This window comes from Aspergillus fischeri, genomic scaffold (assembly GCF_000149645.3).
Source record: "Aspergillus fischeri NRRL 181 1099437636244 genomic scaffold, whole genome shotgun sequence".
Classification (NCBI taxonomy): Eukaryota; Fungi; Ascomycota; class Eurotiomycetes; order Eurotiales; family Aspergillaceae; genus Aspergillus; species Aspergillus fischeri.
The window spans coordinates 425086-450273 of NW_001509774.1; the positions used below are offsets into that span (position 1 = coordinate 425086).

Sequence of the window (25188 nt, forward strand, 5' to 3'; positions counted from 1 at the left end):
CGCCGTGGAAAGCCCGGTATGGACAGCAAAATTCCATCTATCAGGTTAATAGCTGATACCCGGATTGGAATGCCCAATATGCCATGATATTTGTGTCATGTACCATGTGAAGGACATTACAGTATGGTTTACTACGCTCTCCCACGTAGCTCGGTTGGGTTGATAAGATGGTAGTAAGACGTTACTTCGTCACCGGGGAGTGTTCTATCGTCCAACTTCGCCAAATTGGCCAGCACATCTGTCAGGATATCCGCTGGGATCCATTTTAGGTGGCGCTGGCGGAACGTATCCCATAATCTTCGAACTCACCAGCAGTGCCGGAACCAGTCACGGAGAGTCAATGTGTCATCCGTATGCACCGGTCCGGCTACCTGTCCCAAGCGGCATATTGATGCTCTGACGCCGGCAATTTTGCCAGCCTTGAGAAGTAACAGGCAGTAATGACAATTCTACTAATCTGGCCATTGGGACTACAGTATGAAGAAGGGAAGGTTACTCCAGTTAACTGCTTTGATTTCATAAGTTCATAGAGCATTCTGACTGTGCAATGTATGAACACTCTTACCAACCCAACTGCTAGACTCTTCAGAGCAAAAAACTTGGCAGCAACGGCGAACCCACAGGGCTGTTAGTGGCCGGGAAACCCCCGAGATATAAGATGCCGCCAATGACAGGGCTTATACAGGTACTGTCCTGCCGAGCTTAGATTTTTCGGTTTTCACAAGATCCTTTAATATGACATCAGCCGACATTGTTACTGAATAGAAATGATTGGCTGGGAGCGGTTCCTGCGTGCAAGTCAACGGCCGCAGAGATCTTAGCAGCACCAACAAGCCTTCAACTAAACCTGGATTCTTATGGTTCTAGTGCCTGGTTTTAGATGAAGACTTTTCCATTCTATTCATTTGCGAGATTTGGCAAGAAGTGAATTTTGGTGGCCACCGACAGGTTTGCCGGTTTGTTATGTAATAGATACTCCGCATATGATAGTCAAATCCTCCCATATATGAATTTTCCGCGAAAATGAATCAATTGTTGCTTTTCGTTTTTCTTTTGATCTGTGTTTTAGATTGCTTCTACCAGTAGGATTTCATGGAGGGCGAAAATAATTCCCAATTGCATGAGATCAACCGTATGTCTCCCCTCTATTACCACTGCTTGTCTAATATCAACAGATGTCCAATCCCCCAACTGCCAATCCCATGAAACAATACAGCAGCCGTCCCAAGGCCATGGGGCAATCTCGAATACTCCTCAGCAATATTCCCTAACAGGCTCAAACCGCCCTCCGCCATACCAGCGCGGTGCCTACCTGCACCCTGATTACATGCACTACAACCCCCATTATGGCCAGCCACAAAACGCCCCAATCTGGAGTCTGGCACAACCGCTGCCTCATGTCATGCGGTCAGGAATGAAGAACAAGGACCGGGATGATCAAACCACAGCCACAGACAAACGACCCAACGCACACCAAGAGAAAGTCCCCGCGGCGGACGAACCACCAACCGAGCACCCGCCTCACAATGACGACCTTAAAGCAAAAAAGAAACACCCCGAAGCCCGAGTCGCCCAACCGGACGAACGCGGCTTCTTCAACAAGTGGGGAGAAATCAGACACCAGTTCCGCGAACCGCTGGCCGAGTGGCTCGGCACTACCATCGCCATGACACTAGGCCTCTGCGCAGGCCTGCAGACATATACCTCGCAGAACCAGGCGGGGTCGTTCCCGTCGCTCGCGCCAGCGTGGGGGTTCGCGTTCATGATCGCCATCTACATGGCGGGCGGGGTCTCAGGCGGGCACTTGAACCCGGCGATCACGATCAGCATGTCTGTTTGGCGGGGTTTCCCAGCGAGGAAGTGCATGGTCTACGTCGCGGCGCAGCTCGGCGGCGGTATTACGGCGGGTGGGATTGCGTACGCGCTGTACCGCGATGCGATTGTGGACTCTGCGCTTGCGAACCACGTCACGCAGGGCGAGTCTCTGGCGAGGCAGGCGCTGCTTACTGCGCCGAAGGACTTCGTGCATCCTGTTACGGCGTTTTTTAATGAGTTTGTCGGGACGGCGATTCTGGTTGGCACGATTATGGCGCTGGGGGATGATACTAATGCGCCGCCGGGGGCGGGCATGCAGGCGTTTATCCTGGGGATATTGATTAGTGTGCTTGTTCTCGCGTTGGGGTATAATACTGGAGGGTGAGTTTGGAATTCAAGACTTCAGTGAGGATTTACTGACCATGCACCTAGATGCTTCAACGGCGCGCGTGACTTTGGTCCCAGATTGGTTGCCCTCATGGCCGGTTGGGGAGGCCAGGTCTTCCGCGAGAAACATGCCTGGTGGATCTGGGGGCCCTGGGCTGCGGATATCAGTGGTGGACTGTGTGGCACATTCATCTATGATCTGGCGATCTTCACCGGGGCAGAAAGTCCGATCAATTATCCGCGTCGACGACGCAAGAGAGCGCTGCTGATCAAGGAGAAGAATCTGATGCATAAACTTCGCTTTGGGCGGAGGAAGATTAGGGATGTAGAGAGAGCTGTTCGTGAGGTTGAGCAGTAGCATTGCATACACATGGGAGGATGGCGTATGGCGTTGGAGATTGATTGATCGTGATGGTTCAGATAGACTAGAGGATAGGCGTGTATATAACTGTTCTTACCTTACGATAACTGTTTGAAGACCTCAGTATACTAGTAGAGGAGCTGATCTCACCATCAATGGCCCGGTTGCAGTCCTAAGTATGGTACCATAATCCACATTTCTGAGCCCTAGAGCAATTGCGCTGCAGATAGGTGAACTCTCAAAGGCAGATCAATGCTAGATGTAATACATGTAAACCAACCTTAATATACAATTATTCTCCACTACACCAACATCACAACAGTCACATCATAAACTCAACCCAGCTAACCGCCGAAACGCCGTGTTCTCAAGTATAGGCATCGCCCCAACCATCTGCACATCCTTCCCCCCAACCAACCGATCCTCATACCTCCCCATCGCCATCTCCGTCAGAAACCTCCCTAGTTGCTCCGTGGGACTACACAACCCCGGCATTGCCGCCCGGAATACAGGCCCCAGAGGCCGAAACAGCGTCTCATAGGTAGGCCGCGGCGGAAGGTACTTCTTGATGGCCTCGTGGTGCGCATGGTCTATAAACGCCGGCCGGACGGAACTCGTCCTAAACAGTGGGGTCTCGCGACGTAATTCTGCGAGTTCCAGCTCGGTCTCGCCCTTGACGCGGGCGAAAAGTGAAGCGAAGAAGCCCGGTTGCGTGGTGGCGCCTGTGCCGGAGACGTAGACGAAGTGGAAGGGCTGGTTTGGCGGGGGGAGAGTGCGGAAGGCTTTTGCGGCTTCCAGGGCGTAGGTTTTGGTGATTTTGATGTAGTCCCTTCTTGGATCAGTAGTTTTCTTAAAGTGACAAGGTGCAGACATACTCTTTGTTGACTTTTGTTTGGCTGATACCCAATGCCCATACGCAGCCTGTTGCGCCCTGCAGCTGCGAGAGGACTGTTGGGTCGTAGGCTTCAAAGTCCTGGTGGATGATGACCTGCACTCGGGGGTCATGAGCATCCTCGGCCATTTTGACTGGTCGTCGGCTGAGGATGGATATTTTGGTGACTTCTTTCATAGCCAGCATTGCGTCGAGGACGCCGGAGCCAACTAGGCCCGTGGCGCCGGTGAGGATGAGATGCATGTTGTTGATTCTTCAATCAATTCCGACTTGAGCTTAATTTCAAAATGAGGATCAAGTAAGTAGCCTGGGGATTGATGGTTAAATACACGGCTGAAGACGGCGTCTGCTTACGCTTACTGCGGAGTTATAGCGGAGATAGTTGATGTAGGCCTATGTCCGACTGACATACAGGAGAGGCTATGTTTTCTTACTTGTTAACCAAAATAAAAACACTCCAATAAAGATGCTAGACTATCATTTGTAGTGTAGTAGAAATAGTGATGCAATACAGTTCACCATTATCATGCAGTCTGCCAGCTTTTATCAATCAGCTCTGTTATATATTTGGTGGATGGTCACACTCGTATCACAGACTTCCTGGAGAGGAACCAACCATCTCACCTACAACCCTGTACTACCAGGGCTTATTCCTAGGTATGACAGATTATGTCATCTCTTACCTATCTGAGCTATTATGAAGCTATCCGGAATGTTATATAACCAATCAGGTATCCTATGCTGTCCAGCGACAGGCCGGAAAAGTGCACCTGGCTGTAATTGTAGATGATCTACCTTTAGCAATCTGTATATGCCTGACAAATACCACGTGACAGTATTGCCTGAGGTGTCAGTGTAGGATGCCAGATGATGGCAGATAGCATGTCAAACATCCAATCAATCCGCCTGGAAATATCTCTCAGAGATGACATCTTTTGCAGCAGTTGGCAGTGTCGATCTGCGTCTGTTTGTCCAGGGGAGCGGTTAATGACGTCAGCACAAGATCCTGCTTGATCTGCTAAAACACTTACTCCGTACTCCATATGTACCAACAACCAAGAACTCGGCGTCCTCTGAGCACATAGTACATATGAAGTAGAAGCAGGGTATGCTGGTTTCCGGATTTCTGTATAACATCATCTATTATTGTCTCCGCCGATCGTACCTGGTACTGGTATACATATACTCCGTACAGTATACCGTATAGGGATTGCATACTTTGTACATGCTGTTTCCTTCTTCTTGGTTCTGCCGCTGTCTGTGAGGGATCGCCCGACTCCTATGACGCCAGCGGCTGCAGCCATCTATCACAATCATAATCACCATCAGCCCATCGTTCTTTTTCTACTGATAATAACACAACACACCACTCCAATTGCTCCCATTGAGCGAGTATAAATGCCTCGACGCTCCCGATAACACCATCCAGGCTAATTCAGAGTGTGTTTTACCTGTCTCTCTGCTAGATCATGAGCTGACAGCCATAGATGGACTCGCCAGCCAGTTCAAACCAAGGCCGCGAAGGCGGTCCACGCAAGTATGCCTTTAACCGCGAGGGCGCTCGCGAACGAGAAATGCACCTGTAATCAATTCGGTTGACCTCTATATTGACCACGACTAATGCAGAGTAGCTACCTCCCCTACTGGGGCTTCTCCGACTCGGAAAAGTTCGCCCAGCAGTCGATCGGACAACACCCGAACGTGTCGCGCGACAATGTCCTCACCGTCTTTGCGCAGCTGGCCGCCCTCCGCATGCACGCGCAGCGCGCTCTCATCTCCCTGTTTGATAAGACAATGCAGCATGTGGTGGCGGAGGCGACGCCCGATCTAAGTCTGCGGGCGGCGGACGGTCGCGACCGGGCCGATGCGCTGTGGCTGGGGGTGCGCCGGCTGCCGCGCCAGAAGGTGACCATGTGCTATCATGCGGTCAAGTCGTTTATCGAAGAGGGTCGGGACATATTCGTGGCGAATGATTTGACGAGCGACGACCGGTTCAAGAATCATCCGTCGGTTACGGGCCATCCCCACAACAGGTTTTATGTCTCGGTGCCGATCACGTCGCCGGATGACTATGTTATTGGGAGTCTGGCGGTGCTGGATGATCGGCCGCGGGATGGGGTTACCGAGGCTCAGGAGCATCTTCTCAAGGAGCTCTCGGCCACCGTGATGGATCATCTGCTGTGTCAGCGAGCGATGCGGGAGGAGTACCGTGAAGAGCGCATGGTGCGAGCGCTGGGATTGTTTGTCAAAGGCAAGTCGGATCTCAATGAGTGGTTTGACAGTGGCGATGCGCGCGATAAGAAATACGGGGGGCAGATGGCTCTTCTCAACAAGAGATTGGAGAAGCTACAGGCCACCGGGTCTAACCGCGAGGATAGCCAGGACGACAGGGATGACAAGGACGACAAGGATGGCAAGGATGACAAGGATGACGATGCTGGTCAGGACCAGGACAAAGAAATACCAGAGACTCGCTCAAAGCACAAGCACGGCATGCATGGATCCCCCGTCCAAAGGTTTAAACAAGGTGGCGAGCACGAGGCAGACGAAGAAGAGAAAGACGGCAAGCCCGACGAAAAGAGTCACAAGAAGCGACCAACGCTCTCCCCCACTACTAGCCAGCTGCAGGATTCTCTAGCGCCCACCAACGTCCGGTCCGTAGTCAACCGCGCCGCTTCGATGATCTACCAAGCCCTCGATGTCGAAGGCGCCATGTTCATCGACGCCAGCGTGTACGCACGGCGGCAGACAGTGGGATTTACCGAATCAAGACTTGATAACCCTGAAGCTTACAATGGCCAGCAATCCCTGGACACCGCCGGCGCAGAGGAGCAGGCCCCATCGATGTCCATCCCCGAGTCCCGTTCCGATACCGACGCTTCGGATGACGACTCGCAGTCCCGAAGTCTCGTGCTCGGTCATTATACCTCGACTACCTCCGAGGCAGGAGTCAACCTGAACGATAGCCACTACGTCTCCCTATCAGGTAGTTTCATCAACCATCTCATCGACCAGTACCCCCGGGGTAAGATCTTCCATATTGAGGAAGATGGGTCCATTTCCCTAAGCTACGAGGGGCTCGCCGATGAAATGAGTTACTCCCGGACAGGAAGCCGCGGCGCAATGTCGACCGAGCCGGAAAAGAAGGATATCCAGCAGGAGACCATGGACATCAAGAAAATGATGAAGGTACTGCCGGATGCAAGATGTATCGCCGTCTATCCCGTCTGGGACTTTCAGCGGGGCCGCTGGTTCACCGTCTGCGTGGTATGGACCAATGACCCGGGCAGAGTGTTGTCCGAACCCAAGGACCTGACGTACCTGGCGGCCTTTAGCAACACCGTCATGGCTGAGGTGTCCCGGCTGGACTTGGAGGCCGCCGACCGAGCCAAGAGCGACTTTATCTCGTCCATCTCGCACGAGCTGCGGTCGCCATTGCATGGGCTGCTGGGCACGGTGGAGTTGTTGCAGGAAATGGTCAATAGCTACGCGCAGAAGTCCCTTACTGAGACGGTCTACAGCTGCGGTCGCACATTGCTGGACACATTGAACCACCTCCTGGATTACGCCAAGATCAATACGCTCACTCGGCCGCGTCCATCAGAGAAGGCTACCGCGCAAGGGAGCGACGTGTCTAAGCCCCAGAGTGCCGTGCCGGGGTCTCTTCAGGACGAGGATCTGAGCGTGCTGGTGCAAGAGGTCGTGGAAGGTCTTCTTGCCGGCGCAGAGTACCAGCGACGCGGCGCCAGTGGGGATAGTGACGCGCTGGCCAAGAAGGAGGATCTCGGCCCGAAGAACCGTCTCATCACGATCGTCGATATCGAGTGGCAGGACAGCTGGCGGTTTAGTGTATATGCCGGGGCCTGGCGCCGAGTCGTCATGAATCTCTTCGGTAATGCTCTCAAATACACCCAGGCTGGCTACATCCGGCTGCGGATGAGACGTGACGCCTTGCTGGTGGATGGCAAGAAAACCCCTGCGATTCGCATGACGTTCAGTGACTCGGGCCGCGGCATGTCCAAGGACTTTCTCACAAATCATCTCTACAGCGCCTTTCTGCAGGAGGACACGACCTCCCCGGGCCTCGGAGTTGGTCTGCATCTGGTCCATCAGATCATCAAGTCACTCAAAGGACAGATCAAGTTCACCAGTGAAGTCGGTAAGGGAACGGACGTCGATGTCGTGCTGCCTATCGAACTGCCCGAGGTGTCCAGCCCTTCCTCCCCTCGCTCATTTGCCCCCTTGAAGGAGCAGCTGAGCGGTACGACGGTTTCCCTATTCACGCGGAGCTCCAAGTTGGGCGACCTGGGATTCGACCCTCGGGTTTTCGACCGCATCCGCAACAGCCTCGGGCGCATGGTGTCCGGCTGGTTCGGACTCCGCGTCCTAACCCCTGACGAGCTCGATTCGACCAAGCCGGATTTTGCCATCGTGACGGAACACGAGTACCGGAACTACTATATCGAAGGTTCGAACGAGCCCAAGCCAGATAGCGGGGAGATCCAGCCCGCACTCCCGTTGATCGTTCTGTCCGCCCGAACGAGTAGCTGGAAAACCTTGGGAGAGAGCGTTGAGGATTCGGTCATTTTCCTCACCCAACCGTAAGTGTTTCCACACAAATTTTGTGCATTGCTAATAGCAATAGGGTGAGCCCGAAAACACTGGCCACGGCGTTTGAGCATTGTATGGGCCAGCCAGAGCGATCGAGGAGTCCGTCGCCCCGGAAGCTGCCCTCGCCCGTGCAGCCTGTGGAGGACGCGCCCCCGAACACGGATAAAATGTTCGAGGGCATGGTCAACGGCGAGAAAGATCGGGTGCTAGAGCCTGTCCTTGGACGGACGGTCAACGGTGAAGCCGGGCAGCAGAACGGCGGTGGGGATGACCGGAAAGGAGCGAAAAATATCCTTCTCGTAGAGGATAACCAAGTCAACCTCAAGGTACGTACAGCTTGACCGCGATCCTTGCCACTTCTAACGCGAATAGATCATCGAAATGTGCGTCAAAACTGGCGGCTTCTCCTACGACACGGCAAAGAACGGGCTCGAGGCTTTGGAAAAGTTCAAGGCGGGTACATACGACGCAGTCGTCATGGGTTAGTTGACCTCATCATTCTCCATTCTCAATTTCTAACGTCTGCAGACATTTCCATGCCGGTTATGGACGGCCTCACGGCCACGCGGCAGATGCGCGCGTTCGAACGAAAGAATAAGCGTCCCGCGACCACTATTATTATCCTCACTGCCGTCCTCTCCGCGTCGATGCAGCACGAGGCCATGATGAGCGGGGTGAATCTGTTCCTGACGAAACCTACGCCGCTGAAGCAGCTCAAGGAGATTCTGCGGAAGCTGTCAGATGGGAAGGACGTGTCGCAGAATTAGTTATGAGTCATGAGTTACGTATGGCGTTGGGATGTATAATATGGGTACCGGATAGTATAGTTAGGTATAGAGCGGATGCATTAATCATCATTGAAGGGTCCTAAGCACGCTGTCTCAGTACTGTCGTCCATTTCAGAGTAAGTCTTCCCATCATATGAGTCTGGTACATCTGTGAGACTTGTTACTGTTAGTCATGTGTAGACTAAGTTCTTAGTTCCAAGGGGGTTTAATGTTCGATATGATATATTGATTGTTTCGTAGAGATCTAAACTGTTTTCTTTTCTGCTAGGAGGAGCTCCATATCGTCTGCGACAAGCTGCTGCACGATACCAGCTGCAACCATGCATCCTAGTACGCTGTCAGCAAAGTAAATGAAACAGGGGTGGAAAGCTTACCACTCCCCATCGCATTAGCAACAACCTCATCGGTTCGCCGCATCCCCCCCAAACAAAAACCCCCCTGACAGTCGTCGAAAACAGCTGATCGACCTTGACGCTCTGCCCCAGGATCGGGTCGTCTTCAATCTCCAGCCCAAGCTGGGTAATCATGTCCAATCCCGCCAGGATCGTCCGCGGCTTGTGCATTAGCAGCTGTTTACTTTGTCGTTCTCTTGGCGGGTTGCTTTTGTCTATACAGACTGATGGGATACTCTTGTATATACACTCTTTTTATGCAGTTTGCAATATACAGGCAAACTAGGATGTTGGAATGGCTGGAATAGTTGATTAGGCCAACTATAAGGTTTATCTCTCTATATTTGCTCGTTGAATGGCCTATGGGTCTGTAATTTTGTATCATAGAGGAATGTCCATTGAATATATATTGGAGACATATTCCCACTGCAAACACTTATAATCACAAACAATCAGTAAATCAGATCAAGGTCTTATATAGACCCCGGACAATATAGCTGTATCCAACGAGGTCAAATTACCCCTACAAAGCTCTTGGCGTACAAAGCAAAGAAATGCATAAACTAGAGACTCTCAGAACCAATTGACGAGAGTAACATTAGAGGACCTTTATACAGACATGAACATATTGCTATTTCTCGTAGGAATAGAGGATGACTATCAGTACCCATAATCCCACCCATCTCATGAAATACAGTTTACAAAATGCCTCGGTAATGCCCTCCCACATTTAGTATGATATGTACACCGCGGATACATTCCACTACATTATCTCTCCAGATACTAAAATACTGGACGTAGAATAAACAACCGGTATATAGCAGACATGATGATGCCGAGGTGAGGGGTCGACGCGGGACGATTCCGCACTGGCTCGGATGCCTTTCATATATTACAGTAGATGGAAGAGCATTGAGACAGTGCGGATATGTTTACGTCTACATCTACATCTACACAGCAATATGGACTCAAAAATCTACGACATCCCGACCCACTGCAAAGCCGGGGTGGTCGTCAATGAAGGCCCCGACTTTCAAGTCAAGGTGGAAATGGTCCCCGTGCCAGAACCAGGTGTGTCCCTCGTCCATACAGAAGACAAGACACTGACCGGCAGGCCCCGACGACATCCTCATCCGCCTCAACGTCACCGGCCTCTGCTCCTCCGACATCCACATGATGAAGAACGACCTCGGCACGCCGCCCATGTCGTTCTTTGGCGTCCGGTCACCCGGCCACGAAGGCGCCGGTATCGTCGTCAAGACGGGCGCCAACGTCCGGAACTTCAAGGTCGGTGATCGCGCGGGCATCAAGCCGCTGACAGATACATGCGGGTCGTGCGAGCTGTGCTGGGACGACAAGGAGACATACTGCCGGACGGCCGTGCATACGGGGTTGATGACCGCAGGCACATACCAGCAATACATCGTCTCGCCTGCCCGCTACGCCTCCCCCATCCCCGATGGCGTCCCCGACGAAATCGCCGCCCCGATCATGTGTAGTGCTTCGACCATCTATCGATCCTTGGTGGAGTCCGGGCTGCGACCGGGCCACTGGGCTGTTTTCCCTGGCGGGGGCGGCGGCGTCGGGATCCAGGGTGTGCAGCTGGCGAGGGCGATGGGGATGCGACCGATCGTGGTGGACACGGGGCCAGCGAAGCGCGCGCTGGCGTTGGAGATGGGCGCGGAGGCGTTTGTCGATTTCGCCGAGACGGAAGACACCACTGCTGCGGTGGTGGCTGCCGCGGATGGGATCGGCGCGCACGGGGTGTTTGTCACGGCGCCGGCGGCTTATCGGACTGCGCTGTCGTTTGTGGGAGACCGGGTCGGGGCGGTTGTGATGTGCATTGGACTGGCGCCGGCCAAGACGATGGTCGTTGGCGATGATCCCAACCGGTTCATTTTTAAGAACCTGACGATCAAGGGGACCCTGGTGGGGAGCCGCAAGGATACAGCGGCGGCACTGGACTTTGCGCGACGAGGGATGCTGAAGCAGATTTGTGAGGTGTATCCCATCGATCGGTTACCGGAGGCTGTTGAAAAGCTGCGAAGGGGAGAGGTTGCGGGCAGAATCGTGGTCGATTTTGACCAGTAGTAGTGATGAGGTTCAGTTCGGACAGATTGGGGATGGGATCTGCCAGTCATGTGACTCGCTTCTGGACATGCGCAATGTTCTACTTAGCGACGACCGATTAATGCAAGTTTGAATGCATGGCTCAACAGTTTCATTCGAGTATGTCGTTTAATTTCCCTAAGCCTGTCCTCAGCGAAGGCAGTAATGGTTTAATCACAGGCAGTGCTTACTCCCGGAGACCTTGTCAGACACATCTTCGCTCCTAGCTATCTGGCAGGGACTGTCCACGTCTGCCGCATTAGTTCAAATTGGGAGCATAACAGGGTCTGAACTCTTGGATGCAGACAGAGCCATCTAAACCGTTGTTTCCCAAGGCGGCTTCCCGTAGAAACTCCGGACAGAGACGACCAACTTGAAGCCGAAGATGTCGCAGACGAGGAAGAATCTGTCCCAGAGTCTTACAGAATTCGTCGGGACTGCGATTGTTTTGCTCCTCGGGCCCGCAGACGGCAATCTCAAGGTTAATGCATGTTTGTGGAAGATCCAACAACATACAGGTGAGAATACCTCTGGGGAACTGCAGGCTTGTCGTCCCATCGAACACGTTGTGGCGGATCGCAAAGGAGAACGTGGTCAGATTGGTCATACAGCGTATCAACCCCGAAAGAGCCCTCAGGCAACGTTTCATTCGACGTGTCTTTCGAGTGCCCCAGTAAGCATCTTTGTGCCAGCGGCCATCAGGGTTTTCGATGGGGTACTTCAAGGCGACGGTCAATGTTCGGACCAATCCGCCTTCTGATTCTGGGAATTGTAGACAAAAGTGCTCCAAGTTGGAGTTTTTAAGAGCTATATCATGGTACAGGATGGGCATGGTTGATTGATGCCATCTCTTGCAGCAAAGGAGGCATGGGATCAATGCAGATGAACCCAACATGAGCTTCAGTGATGTTAAGACCCGGATGAATATCTCTTCTGGAAAAGCATTTACTGATAGAGACATTATATCAATACTTAAAGAGAAGTGGTGATTCAAGTCAGCAGGGCAGACCTATGCCATATATCTACTAAGTAATGCTTTAGCTGCACTGCTTGACCCACAAATACGAACCCGAATGCATTTCCTTCTTTTAGACAGGTATAATGGGCCAATGAAAGCTCACTTCTGATATTTTGCAGGGCATTGCAATTTTGACTGAACTCGGACTAAATGTAACTCTAGCTCTATTGTTAAGGGTGGTCAAAAAGTGTTGCGGGACAATAAGCAAGAGCACAAAATGCAGATCAATGGGATGATTATATGCATTTCATCTCAGGGTCGAAGCCTCATTCCGGCCACCACAACACAAGGTTGACTCCGAGGACCGAGCCTTAATCCCAAGGCTCTAACATGCGACTATTTTGTAATATATATTGTATCATATCCATATCTGTAACATACATGGAACTCGCTGGAAGGCTCTGTCTCACTAGCTGTCCTGTTCGATTTGGCAAGCTGTTAACAGCGACTGTGCTCCTCTGCATTCCTCTCCTACATCTGTATTTTTGCTGTGGGAGGAAGCAGTCTCTAGGGGTTATGACTGGCCAAGTCTGACGACCAAGAGTTTATTGGTACTCTATTGGTACTCACTGCAACGACCTCACTCTGCTTCATCATGAACAGCCTATTGGACATGGACGAGTGTAGGTTAGTGAGCCGGGCTCTAGGTTTTCATACTAACTTCTCACATAGACTAGAAGGGCCTAACATCTTAGGCACTTTCTGGTTTAAAATTAAGCTGACAAATCAGAATGCCTAATCATGGTTTGCGGCCATCACCTTGTCGAATCCGACAACTTAGTTTCCGCTTTCGGACAATGGTCGCCATTTACTCCTATCACCCTCGCATTGACGTTACATAGTGCAGTGCAGACTTAAGCTATACACCACAATGACTTTTACCTTTCAGAAGTAATTATAGAGATGGTTGAGCTCTGAGATGACGCTCTATTGTTGTGCACGGGATGACTAGCTAGAGACCTCTAATTGTCCAAGCCGAATGTAACCCTCCTCCCGACCCGCGAAGTGTAGTAGAAGCATAAATCGTCCAGTGAGGAACTGCAGGCGCATATTACATATTATCTCTTGAAGTGCCGCAGACTAAGCAATATGGAAGACTACCGTGCGGCGTCGCTCTTCCAACCTTCCAACTTGGCAAAGGCCCTAGAGGACACTATGAACCCGTCATCTGGGAGACCTACGCATTTATTAGGCACCATTGTCTCTATTCCACACACCATCTCAGCGCGCACGCTGGCAGTCCTGGGTTATGACTTTGTCATGATTGATGCACAACATACGTTTGTCCCTCGCTGTACTTGACGGACCCCATTTCTGTTCAAGGTCTAACCAGTACAAACTGTAACGGTGGTGCAGACCCATTGACGCTGAAAACCTTGTTCGCCTAATCCAAACCGTTAGCCTGTCTAGCCAGGGAAGGACCATCCCGATCTGTCGAGTGCCGTCTGCTCAATCACATCTACTAACATATGCTCTTGACGCGGGTAAGTCTGGTTTGAGCTATCAGTTAAGAATTCTAAACGCTTACTCAACGGGTGTTTAAATAGGAGCCGGCGGCATAATCTTCCCACACATTGATACACCTGACCAAGCCGCCGAAGCCGTCAGCAAGTGCCGTTATGCATACTCTGGCGGTGACCGGTCCCTGGCTCCAGCAGTGCTAGTCCCTGGAGTTACAGATGTGGCACCACCAGGATCCTCCCACGAGCGTGTAGCGGACAAGAACATCGCAGTGATCATACAGATCGAGAGTCCTGTAAGTTCATTATTCTCAGGTTGGTGTGGTCTCCATATGGGCTGATGGCGGGATGTATGCAGCTTGCCCTTGAAAATGCGGACGCCATAGCTGCAGTCCCTGGTGTCAACGGCCTAATGCTAGGGGCTGGCGATCTCCGAGTTGCCTTGCGCTGCCCTCCGCGCCGGGTCGGCGATCCCGAAGACCAGCAGATATTGGACGCAATAGATCAATTGGTGAAGGTGTCGAGACGGCATCAGAAGCCTTTGGCTGTTGTCACGTGCAAGGTGTCTGGGACATCACGTACTTGGCTTAAAGACTTTCAGCTATTGATGCTAACATCGGATTACTTGAGCGTGGTGAAGGGGCACAAGGAGGAGTTAGCTCGTATGATTGAGACACTGGCGGAGGCGCAAGAGTTAAAAAACTGATGGAAACTGATGGGGAGTAGCATTGGCTGCTAAATACCAGTAATGCTTCGATTATCAATTCTGCCAGGCCATGGCAGCCCTGAAACTAAATGAAGCGTTATATAGCACTATTGTTTTAATTCACAACTGAAGCACATATAGCTGGAGTAGCGCACAGTCTATCAGCCAATGAAAGCCTGAGGCAACAGCCGCTTTCAGTTAGAGCATCTGTCTACCCCTCAGGTACTATGCATAAAATGCATAGTAGTTCACTACATTTTAAGTGTAGAGATCCCTGAGTTACTTGGTAGTTGCCTCTCAATAAAGAATCAGACCTCTGCTAATATGAAATACTAGATTACCAAACTTCTGATAATCACTACATGTCTGCTGGAAGATACGATATTGTGGGGTAATAGCTGCGCTACTTTACCCCACCAATACGAACTCAATGACTCCCTTCGCATCCTTCTCCTCCTCCTTCTCTTCTTCCTCTCCTCCTCTCCCAATCTCCTTCTCACTTCACCATCTTCAATCTATGAAATGGCCCTTTCAACACGCGCAAATGGCGTCCTCCGCGCCAACAGCAACAGTCTCATCTGGGAGGTCTTGGGCGACATGTATGACCCGGAAACCAACCCTGACGGCTACTACAGCGTCGGCGTAGCTGAGAACCTCCTAATGCACGAGTACCTCCTGGACCACATGCACCAGAACCTCCGCCTCACCTCCAAATCCCTCACCTACAACGACGGCGCATCCGGCTCCAAACGCCTCAAAGCGGCCATGGCGCGCTTCTTGAACCGACGCCTCCACCCGGCTACCCCGCTCGAACCGCACCATCTCATCCTCACCAACGGCGTCTCCGCGGCAGTCGAGCATCTCTCCTGGGCGTTTGCGGATAAAGGCGAGGGGATCCTCCTGGGAAGACCGTACTACGGCACCTTCATCGCGGATATCTCCATGCGGTTCGGGACGGAGGTTGTGACTGTTCCTTTTGGAGGGGCTGATCCGTTCGGCGCAGACTGCGTGGACGCATACCGACACGCGCTGACCAGCTTCGAGCAACGGACTGGAAAAAAGTGTCGTGCGCTACTGCTATGCCACCCGCATAATCCTCTCGGACGGTGTTACTCGCGGGACGTGCTGGTTGCGCTGATGCGGTTGTGCCAGGAGCACGGGATGCATTTTATCAGCGATGAGATATATGCGTTATCTGTATGGGGTGGGGAAGAGTTTGTCTCTGCGCTGAGTATCGACACCGACGGTATCATCGATGCGGACCGGGTACATGTGCTCTGGGGTATGAGCAAGGATTTCGGTGCGAATGGGTTGCGGTTGGGCGCACTGATCAGCCAGGGGAATAAGGATGTGCGTGCGGCGGTTGACAGTGTCGCTCTGTATTCGTATGTGTCCGGACCGGCGGACCATCTGGCGGCAAATATCCTCGAGGATGATGCGTATACGGATGAGTATATCCGGTTGAACTGCGAGAGGCTGAAAGAGGCGTATGCATACACTGTAGGATTACTGAAGCAGAATGAGATCCCGTACATGGCTGGAGCGAATGCGGGATTCTTCGTCTGGGTGGACCTGGGCACGCCGTACCTCAAGCGTCACCCCGAGGCGATCCACGAGGATGTCAGCGAGATTGTGATGCAGCGTCTGCTGAAGAACAAGGTGTTTCTGGCTTCGGGGGCGTTGTTTGGGTCAGAGACGCCGGGATGGTTCCGCATTGTCTTTGCGCATCCGCAGGCGTACCTGGACGAAGCGTTGCGACGGATTGTGGCCGGTCTTCAATAAATAACCATTGATTGATGTACACATCTACAGATACAAGCTATTCATAGAGGAGCCACCCTGTTGTTCCTATCATCAACACCCCCAACATCGCCGTCAGGAGCCCCGCCCCCGCGCGATCTGCCCCGGTGATAGTCATCGTCAGCACCTGTGGCCGTGGATCGTGCTGCTCCATTCCTCCACTCGGGTCGCCCACTGAGGTGCCCCCGGTGGCATCCGTGACCGGCGGATCTACCCGGTCAACCAAGAGATTCTGCATCACCTCCAGCGCACTCATCTGCAATCCCACATCCTCGCTGCCATCCCATACCCCCGTCGTCCATTTCAGTCCACACGCTGCGCCATCCGGACCGCCAGTGCATGTCCTTGCGGCGGCAGCTGCTGACGCCCGCAGCCGCGGCATGACCCAGTCATACGTGAAGGGTGCAACCTGCGTGGCTGCCGCCATCCATCGCGCGAGGAACCCCTTGAAAGCCCGCTGGTCGACCTGGCATGTATTCACGAGCTCGCACGCCCGCTCATACATCACCATGGCCGGGTCCTTGACGAAAAACACATCCGTCGCCTGGAGGATACGCTTTGTCCTCGCCTCCCATCGGGGGTCACCCTCCGTCTGTCTCGTTAGCCACGCCATCAAGAGAAGTAGACATAGACATAGACATACAAAATTGTACATGTTGGCCGCGCCCAGCAAATACACGCCAGAGTTGTACGTCCACTCGATACGGTTAAAATCCGAGCAGTTCAGCAGCACGTCCGCCCCATCGTAAAACAGCCAGTCGTCCGTGATGAAGCCCACGTCCACCGTCCAGTCCCAGACCCGCTCCGCCCACTCCGCGTACGTGCTGTTACCCGTGTACCGCGCCAGCCTGGCCGCCAGGTGGAAGAAACACCCGTTGGAAATGGTATTCTTGTAATTCCATCCATTGTTGAAGCTGAAGATCTGCCACCGCAGTCCCCCGCCGCAGGTGTCTTCGTCCCACCGGGCCGCCTGCGTGTTGAACACCGCCTGCGCCATCGCCAGCCACCCCGGCCCGTGGTCCGGGTCTGGGTCGGGGAAGTTTCGCTCCGCAGCGGACATGGCTGCGAAGGCCCAGAAGGCCTGGTCGTCGTTGCCCTCCGTTTTGGTTTGGTTGGTTGGCATAAAGGTCCCCGTGTGTCCGGCCTGCCAGGTCAGGGCTTGCGTGGTGATTGCGTTCCAGGTGCTGTCGCCCGTCAGGTACCAGTAGTCGATGAGGGCGTTGAACATCGCCCCGGCTTCCCACCAGTAGTATGGGGGTGGCAGGTTGCCCGGGTTGTCGCCGGGTTTCATCCCCGTGTAGTGGGAGAGCATGTTGGCGGCCACATCGTGGGCGGCTTGTTTGATGGAGGTGGGATCGTTGAGGTCTAGGGGGATGCTATACGCGGGGGAGATCAACAAGAGCCATAGTAATTGCATGCAGTGCATTGTAGTTGATTTTGGGGATCATGTTGAGGTTGAGAATCAGATCAAAGCCTGGAAGAAGGGATGGGATGATGTTGATGTCGCATTCTTTACCTGGAATGTATCCACAACACTGTTGATCAACGATGTCTCACTATCGATAACAGCATTCTTCTTTTATTCATAATGAGAAACGAGTAAAACTAATTGCTGCCAATGATCAAATCAGCTGCCCGCTCCGCAACCGCATACACCGTCGCCTGGATATTCCCCGCCGGCTCCAGAGGAAAGACACTGGCATCGACAACCCTCAGATTGCGAGTCCCATACACTTTCAGCTGATCATCCACCACACCCCCCATCTCCCGCGGCAACATGGCACACGTCCCCGAAGGGTGGAAGCACGTAAACAGCCGGTCCTTGACCACCTCCTTGGCTCGATTCAGATCGGCCAAGTCACTCGCGTTCTCCGGGATCCGCCGTTCCTTGAGAAGGGATTTGAAGGGCTCCGTGGCGACAATCCTGTCTAAGAATTGCGTGTGCCGAGCCAGGATCTCCAAATCCAGCGGGTGAGATAGAAAGTTCGGATCGTAGATCGGTTTGTCCTCCGCCTTGGAAGAGGAGATATGCACCGATCCGCGTGAGAAAGGATGGTTGTGCAGGATCATGATACTGATGTAGTTCTCCGGCAGGGGCTTAGCCAGGACGTCGGGCAAGCTTGTCGCGCAGGGTTTCATGTGTAGCTGCGCGGGGAGGAAGAGGTACTCCGAGGAAGGGGTATCGTTGTCTAGGATCGCTTTCCTGAGGTGCGCGTATTGCGCCTGCAGATTGGGTGGAAGGTTGGGGCTGTCGAGATACTTGGCCAGCAGGTCCTCGACTTCTTGTCGCGGGACTACGCCCCGTCCGTCAACGAAAGGAAGGTAGGCTACGCTGATGGGCATGCCTGCCAGCGGGCCGCTGCGTGTCTCCTCGTAGAGCTTGATGAGGGCCTGCACCACGTTTGGGTCGCGGAGAATGTCTCCTGAGACCTGGCCGTCGGCGATCTCGTAGCTGATGGAGCTGATGCAGTGGTCTTGGAGGTTCTCGCCGACACTGGGGTTGTTGATCACCACGGGGATACCGTGCTTTTGTAGAAGCTCTACATTTCCGATACCGGAGAGTTCGAGGATCTGAGGGGTGTTCAGACTGCCGGCGCAGATAATGACTTCTTTCTTTGCGTGAATTTCTCTCGCGCCATCCTTGTTCTTGACCTGCACGCCGGTGGCCACGACGTCTCCATCCTGCTTGGTCAACAGCACCCGCTCGACCATGGTCTCTGCCAGCAGGCGCAGGTTTGGCCGTGCGGCCACCTCAGGAGAGTAGTATGCCGCTGCATACCCCCGCTTCCCTGTCTTTGCGTCAACGGTCAGTGGCGGGGTAAACGCACCCAATTTGCGTCCTGCGATGGGATCCGCGTCCGTCCGCCAACCAAGTTTCTCAAATGTCTTATCCCACGCTTCGTTGAACGGCCCATATACGTCCGGCAGGGAAACAGGCACAGGGCCATCACACCCCTGGCTGCTGGCTTTCATGTAGCGATCAACGCCGAGAAGTTCAGCCGTGGTCTTGCTGGGCGGGGAGAACGTGTGAAACTTCCGCAGGTAGGGCGCCATATCTTCTGCGCCCCAGCCTTTGTTTCCCAACGCCTTCCATGCCTCAAAGTCTGATGCGGGAGGGTACATGACGACCGAGAAATTCAGGGCCGAGGAACCGCCGACGACACGGCCGCGGGGCTGCGCGATCTGTCGGTTGTTGACATGCGGCTATACGATCAGCATTATTGACGTGAACGAAGTAGTGGAAGGGAGGTGATACCTGAGGGACACTCATATAATCCCAGTCAAAGTCTGGGTTTCCGTACAACATGCCCAAAAACCCAGGGGTGTCGATACGAGGATCGCCCATGCGATTGGCCCCGGCTTCGATGAGGAGGACATTGACAGAAGCGTCTGCGCTCAGGCGGTTGGCCAGAACCAGGCCACCGATGCCTGCGCCAACAATGATATAGTCGTATTCGTCCATTGCACTGTTCAGTCTGAGGCAGCTGCTGTGGTTGCGACTTGCGAGTCGTGTTCTCTGTTCAGGTTGAGGGGTTAGACTGTCAGGACTCAGGGGTGGATCGACGAGCATCAAATCCCGCGTTCGCTTGGGGCCAAAATGACATGTCAAATACTCTATCCTCGTTCAACGTTATTTAGTCTACCCCTCTCCCTCCCATAAAGCTAATGATGGCCCCATTCGTGTCTCTTCCAATCGCTCTTCGCCGGGATCCCCACAATCCGCGCCGGCTGATCCTTCGTGCGCCGCCGTTATACTAAAGCAGTAGCGTGAGACCTCGCCCGTTCTGATCGGCAGGAGGCCAGCGGCTCGTTGTCTGGGCGCAGACGAAGATTGGTCTCGACGACGCGGTGGCTGCCCGAAGCAGGGCAATGGCTGTCCATTTACCGGAACAGGAATCCGGCACGATTCCTAGAATAAGACGGAAATGATGCATCATGTATGGCGCTAGTCTAGCACATGTGAGAAGCTTGACCTGTGATAAATTGTCCGTAGCCTCGACTTGAGGGTTTCAGACTTTCAGGGATTTTTATAAAGGATGTCCTCGAGAATTTCGCACTTGTCCACCACGGCGCTGGTGAACCAAAATGGTGGCCCTGTACGATGCCTTTGCCTTCCCCATTGTGCGCGACCAGCTCATCGCCAACACGGTGCTGGTCGCCTTTGCCACTCTTGCTCTGATTCTCCGGTTCATCTCGCGACATATCCGGCAGAGTAAGATCTGGTGGGACGATGGCTGCTGTGTAGGTTCCATGCTGCACACATACGGCATGCTGGCAATGCACTACCACTACGCTCGCGTCGGGATGCGTTACCACGTCAGAGAGATCCCCGGCGAGAATGTAGTGGCCATCCCGCCATGGTCCTCGCCAAACTGAGCTATCTCTTCTTCTACCTCCGCATCTTCGTCACCAAGGGCTTCCGTATCGCCGCCTGGGTCTGCATGGGCTGTGCCTGTGCCTACTGGGCCGGCAGCATGCTCCAGATCTTCTTCATCTGCCAGCCCTTCCGGAAGAACTGGAACCCCACGCTACCTGGCCACTGCGCAAGCCAGAACGTGGCCTTCTCGACCATCGGTGCCTTCAATCTCATCACGGACGTCATGATCATGGTGTTGCCCCTGCACTTTATCTGGAAGCTGCAGATGAGCACTGCGACCAAGCTGGCGCTCTACGGTATCTTTGGATTGGGTCTTTTGTACGTCCTTCCTTTCAACTAAGTATCTAAACGCATGGCTGCTAATTGTGGCAGTATCTCCGCGATAACCATCATCCGCATCCGCGTCCTCACAACAGTCGACTTCCTCGATCTACCCTACTCGATGATCTGGGCTGCCTTTTGGAGCGTCACCGAGCCGGCCCTGGCGAACTTGAACGCCTGCGTGCCAATGCTCCGACCCGTCTTCAAGGCAGCTTTCCCAACACTGTTTGCCAGCCGCAAAATCTACTCGACGCAGCCGGGGTCTGGAGTCTCAGGAAACAAGAACAAAGTTTTCAAGCGGATTAATGAAGTCGAGAGTGACATTCAGCTTACGAATCTTACGCAGTTGGAGGAGCCGGTTAGAACAAGTCGGGAGGGGAGATCAGAACATGGAGACGACGGGTCGCAGGATGATCGATCACAGGATGGCCGTTCGCAGGATGAGTCGGCCCATGTCCCCAGGAGCGTGATTGTGACCAAGCCTTGGGCTTAGTATGTAACAATATGTGTCTTATTACTTGGTGGCGGAACTGTTGATTAAGGCACCGTATCCCCCCTTCATCAACGGACTGGTCATTATCTCCTCCCAGTGATGATAGGCGTACATCTGCTCTACCGACAAGTTTATGTCCTGCTTGCCACGAGTATAAGCCGACTCATCGTAGGCATCCATCTCTGTCTGGAGATCCGCACCGTCGTATACCACCTTGACAATGGCATCCAGGAAGCGTTTCACGTCTTCTAGCGCGGTGTTCAGTCCCTGCGCGGTGACTGTCATCGTCAGTAACCTCTCCTCAACTGTAGGAAACAGTAAGACCAACAGGGGACCATGGGATGCGCCGCATCACCCGCTAGGGAAATTCTTCCGCCGAAATTACTCCACCGTGTTATGTTTTTCCAGTAATGGAACTGCACTACGCATTAGCGTCCGCCAATAAAATCGTCTAGACTCTAGACGTACCTTTTCGGCTCGTATTGGTGTGGCCTGACTCAACCATTCCCCGGCCGACCTGTACGGCTCGCAGTATTGGCTCATGTGATGTTTGAATAGGGCGCGGCGCGCCTCGGCATTTTCTGGGGGGTCCTCGGCTGTCCAGATTGACAGGCAATAGTGAAATACCCAGGTTTCCGGCCGAACGGGGTCGACCACGTTGGCCACTAGCTTGTCAGTTGCGTTGTGCTCTTGACCAGGGAGGTTATCACGGCGTACCGTTGGAGAAAATACTTGTCTTCTGGTGCGGATGGGGAGCCAGCTGCACGATCGGGTGGGACTTGCCGTGTATGAAAAGCGCCTGCTCTCGAGTGAACGAGGGGAAGGCATTCTTCTCTACTCCTTAGCACAATCCCAGGGAATGAAAGTCAAAGAACCAACCAAGACCATGATATTCGGCTTCTGCAACGCGGCAACCTTCTCGTCGACGAGTTTCCCTCGCACCACGCTCCGCACTTGACACCGTCAGCACCAATTCACTAAAAGGAAGAATACCTACCTCCATCCGCTCCAACAAGCACACTCCCCCTAACCACCTCCCTATCGAACACAGCAACCACCCCATCATCGTCCACCCGGATGTCAGTCAACCTCCTCCCAAATCTAACCTCCACTCCTGTCCGCAAAAGATCACGCAACTTCCCCCGGATAACCCGCTTCGGACTCGGCATAGGAATCTTAGCCATCAGCTCGCCAGTAGCACCATTCACAAACGGGATAGCAGCCGCAATGGCAGGATCTGGCTCGGACCAGGGATTCGTCGTTGTGGAGTTCAGTTTCGCACGGAGATCAGAGGGGAGGATGGACTCGAGATACGGCAGGGCAGAATGCAGGGCCATGGTCCATTGTCCTGCCCGGCGGGCGTAGGTCTCTTCATCGTGCTGTTCGTAGATGGTGTATGCGATGCCGGCCTGCCTTGTCAGCTGCAACTTGGGCTGAGATATGGGAGGAGTACCTGTTTTAGGCCTTGTGCGAGGAGGAGGCCGGTTGCGCCTAATAGTGCGTTTAGTATCAGGATAGGTACTGGATGAGGGAACGCACCGGCGCCGATGATGATGACGTGGAAGTCTGGGACCGGGACTGTCATTGTGCTGGTGCTATTCCGAGATTAACTGCTGGCGCCAGATGGCATCTCTGGGTAGATTGATGTAGCCTTAATAACAGAATGCCTCACAGTCTGCCATGGACAGGTCCCCACTGAGCTAGCGGTGTAAAACTCGATGGAATATTTGCAAAATATATATCCAAAATGTTCTGTTTTCTCTACAGAGAGCTGGGGATCTAGGAGTTATGGTAGTAACACTATCTGTTTATCGAGTGGGAGGTGCGTAGGGGACTCTGCCTCCCTTGCGTCGCTATGTCTCAGTATGGAGGGCCAAAATCATATCTGCATGTTCGCCCTCTGACCGTATCTCACTGATCTCTTCGGAATTTGATTAGATATTGGTGCGACCATATATTCTATCGCAACCTCTCATTTTGGATATGTTATCTAGTTCTAGCAGAATTCTGATAAGTAGCAGTTTGTCCTTGATCAGAAGAGTACCGTAGGCGCGTTCTCCGGAGCGTACAGGTCTCTAGAAGTGTCTCACCGACTCTTGCTGTGCATGTCTTGTGCAGCAGTTGAGCTATCATTGGTAGGAAACGCGAGTACCATGGTATCCTAGCAGTGATTCATACGTGGACTATAAACTAGACTGATCTGCTGCTGGGATCTGACCATATACACCAAAGGTATGGATGAATGGCTCAAGTGGCCCTGATCCCACTGGGTTAACAACCGGTTCTACGAACCAAGGTAAAACCAACTCTGCTTGAATTCTGATCGAATGATTTCTATCCTCTCCCGGAGCAAGGCTAGCCTGAGCCCAGCGCAAGTCACTGATAGCAATGCCGAGCTGCATCAAGCCAGCTGCTGGCCGACAGGTTGATATTGGCATTTCTGAAGTAAGAAACATGTTTCTCATGCATTATTAAAGCCTTTCTGTCGGGACATTGTTCGAGGATATACGAGTCGCCAGGCTTCCGGGAGACCGCTCATCGGGTCGGCAGACATACTGTCAATTGGCAACCCCTGAGGAGTTGTGATCTACATTGGCTCGTGCTTCATGATAGAATGACTCCTCGACCTCGCTTGGAGCTCCCATTCCTTTTGGCGCAGAAGCTTTATCCAAGTCGACGACGACATCGCTGCATTTACGATCAGACGACGATCTTCATTGAGTCCTTCGTTGTCTGGGGAAGCAGACGGTCATTCTCTGTTACCAGTGCTGCGCAGTCACAATGTGGCATTGGTATGCAGATCAGGGGCTGTGAGGATCATTGCTAACCTGTTAGTATCTATTCAGAATCAGACACAGCGAGGAAAATAGTCTCCTTCTCCATCACCTCCCTGGTATACCTAGGGGTAGATTGTCCAAAGTTGCACTAATGCTTGTGTCGCATCCAGGGTGGTCACGATTGAGAGGTTTAGGAGCCTGGTATCAGTATCTGATGATGAAGCTCTATAATCGCAGCATCCTCGTTTGCTTCTGCTGACACGACACAACATTGAAGTGGACGCCCCAGACTCAGGTGTAACTCTCCTGTCCCATGCTGGGAATGAAGGCAATAGTCAAGTGATCAGGCCCTCTTGGCCCGTGTCGACGTCGATCCAGGTGGTTGATCAAAGGGGAGGTCGTCTGCCGGAGCTTTGCAAGCCTCAGTTCGTAGAAGAAGACCCATTAAGACGAGGCGTCGAATAGAAACCAAGATCACGAAAAAGCAATAGTTATGTGGCTGACGTCAGCTCCCCAGGAGCATATAGTTAAGTTAACCACGACTTGCCGATCACCGTCCATCATTGACAGAGTCGGTTCCAAATGAGCACTGGCGAGATGCTTACCCCGGCTATCCTGGTGCCATGACTCCTGACAATCGTCCCCGCAACATCAGCTAGTAGTCTCCTTCGGTACGATGCGGCACTCGCCAAGGGACGGACCGAATGCGTCTACCCCATCAGCGGCCAATATGCCCTTCTGCAACGAGTCCGCTATTACGGCCTCCTTCTCATCTCCATAGTCAGTCGCAAGACTCCGTGGTTGGTGGCTGGTGCGTTGGGTGCGGCCATGACCTATGCCGGATCAGTGGCTGTCCACGCAACCATCCTCGCTGGCATAT

At 53.1% G+C, this 25188-nt stretch overlaps 11 protein-coding genes across 11 annotated transcripts, besides 1 other annotated feature; 6 read left to right on the forward strand and 5 right to left on the reverse strand.

The window, feature by feature from the left end:
• Positions 1–1120: 1120 nt before the first annotated feature.
• NFIA_044990 (putative aquaglyceroporin) lies at positions 1121–2560 on the forward strand (the record flags this gene model as incomplete). The annotated part of the gene is made up of 2 exons (XM_001267576.1): positions 1121–2196; positions 2248–2560. 2 exons carry the CDS (start codon positions 1121–1123, stop codon positions 2558–2560), a joined length of 1389 nt encoding a protein of 462 aa, XP_001267577.1.
• A 330-nt stretch (positions 2561–2890) lies between these two features.
• NFIA_045000 (putative nucleoside-diphosphate-sugar epimerases) lies at positions 2891–3698 on the reverse strand (the record flags this gene model as incomplete). Its single annotated transcript, XM_001267577.1, has 2 exons — positions 2891–3392; positions 3439–3698. 2 exons carry the CDS (start codon positions 3696–3698, stop codon positions 2891–2893), a joined length of 762 nt encoding a protein of 253 aa, XP_001267578.1.
• Positions 3699–4942: 1244 nt separating this feature from the next.
• Positions 4943–8833, forward strand: NFIA_045010 (hybrid sensor histidine kinase/response regulator; the record flags this gene model as incomplete). Its single annotated transcript, XM_001267578.1, has 5 exons — positions 4943–5037; positions 5087–8056; positions 8101–8392; positions 8439–8547; positions 8595–8833. 5 exons carry the CDS (start codon positions 4943–4945, stop codon positions 8831–8833), a joined length of 3705 nt encoding a protein of 1234 aa, XP_001267579.1.
• Positions 5836–5887: a microsatellite.
• A 1375-nt stretch (positions 8834–10208) lies between the features above and the next one.
• NFIA_045020 (zinc-dependent alcohol dehydrogenase) lies at positions 10209–11337 on the forward strand (the record flags this gene model as incomplete). The annotated part of the gene is made up of 2 exons (XM_001267579.1): positions 10209–10317; positions 10361–11337. 2 exons carry the CDS (start codon positions 10209–10211, stop codon positions 11335–11337), a joined length of 1086 nt encoding a protein of 361 aa, XP_001267580.1.
• A 277-nt stretch (positions 11338–11614) lies between these two features.
• On the reverse strand, positions 11615–12187 carry NFIA_045030 (uncharacterized protein; the record flags this gene model as incomplete). The annotated part of the gene is made up of 1 exon (XM_001267580.1): positions 11615–12187. One exon carries the CDS (start codon positions 12185–12187, stop codon positions 11615–11617), a length of 573 nt encoding a protein of 190 aa, XP_001267581.1.
• Positions 12188–13462: 1275 nt separating this feature from the next.
• Positions 13463–14539, forward strand: NFIA_045040 (HpcH/HpaI aldolase family protein; the record flags this gene model as incomplete). The annotated part of the gene is made up of 4 exons (XM_001267581.1): positions 13463–13653; positions 13730–13857; positions 13921–14129; positions 14192–14539. 4 exons carry the CDS (start codon positions 13463–13465, stop codon positions 14537–14539), a joined length of 876 nt encoding a protein of 291 aa, XP_001267582.1.
• Positions 14540–15061: 522 nt separating this feature from the next.
• On the forward strand, positions 15062–16321 carry NFIA_045050 (putative aminotransferase; the record flags this gene model as incomplete). Its single annotated transcript, XM_001267582.1, has 1 exon — positions 15062–16321. The coding sequence occupies one exon, from the start codon at positions 15062–15064 to the stop codon at positions 16319–16321; it is 1260 nt and encodes a 419-aa protein (XP_001267583.1).
• A 37-nt stretch (positions 16322–16358) lies between these two features.
• On the reverse strand, positions 16359–17765 carry NFIA_045060 (glycoside hydrolase family 76 protein; the record flags this gene model as incomplete). The annotated part of the gene is made up of 2 exons (XM_001267583.1): positions 16359–16931; positions 16983–17765. The coding sequence occupies 2 exons, from the start codon at positions 17763–17765 to the stop codon at positions 16359–16361; spliced, it is 1356 nt and encodes a 451-aa protein (XP_001267584.1).
• Positions 17766–17944: 179 nt separating this feature from the next.
• Positions 17945–19802, reverse strand: NFIA_045070 (GMC family oxidoreductase; the record flags this gene model as incomplete). Its single annotated transcript, XM_001267584.1, has 2 exons — positions 17945–19543; positions 19596–19802. 2 exons carry the CDS (start codon positions 19800–19802, stop codon positions 17945–17947), a joined length of 1806 nt encoding a protein of 601 aa, XP_001267585.1.
• Positions 19803–20425: 623 nt separating this feature from the next.
• On the forward strand, positions 20426–21531 carry NFIA_045080 (uncharacterized protein; the record flags this gene model as incomplete). The annotated part of the gene is made up of 3 exons (XM_001267585.1): positions 20426–20581; positions 20662–21035; positions 21090–21531. The coding sequence occupies 3 exons, from the start codon at positions 20426–20428 to the stop codon at positions 21529–21531; spliced, it is 972 nt and encodes a 323-aa protein (XP_001267586.1).
• Positions 21532–21552: 21 nt separating this feature from the next.
• On the reverse strand, positions 21553–23116 carry NFIA_045090 (FAD-dependent oxidoreductase; the record flags this gene model as incomplete). Its single annotated transcript, XM_001267586.1, has 4 exons — positions 21553–21798; positions 22000–22196; positions 22529–22940; positions 22985–23116. The coding sequence occupies 4 exons, from the start codon at positions 23114–23116 to the stop codon at positions 21553–21555; spliced, it is 987 nt and encodes a 328-aa protein (XP_001267587.1).
• Positions 23117–25188: the final 2072 nt, after the last annotated feature.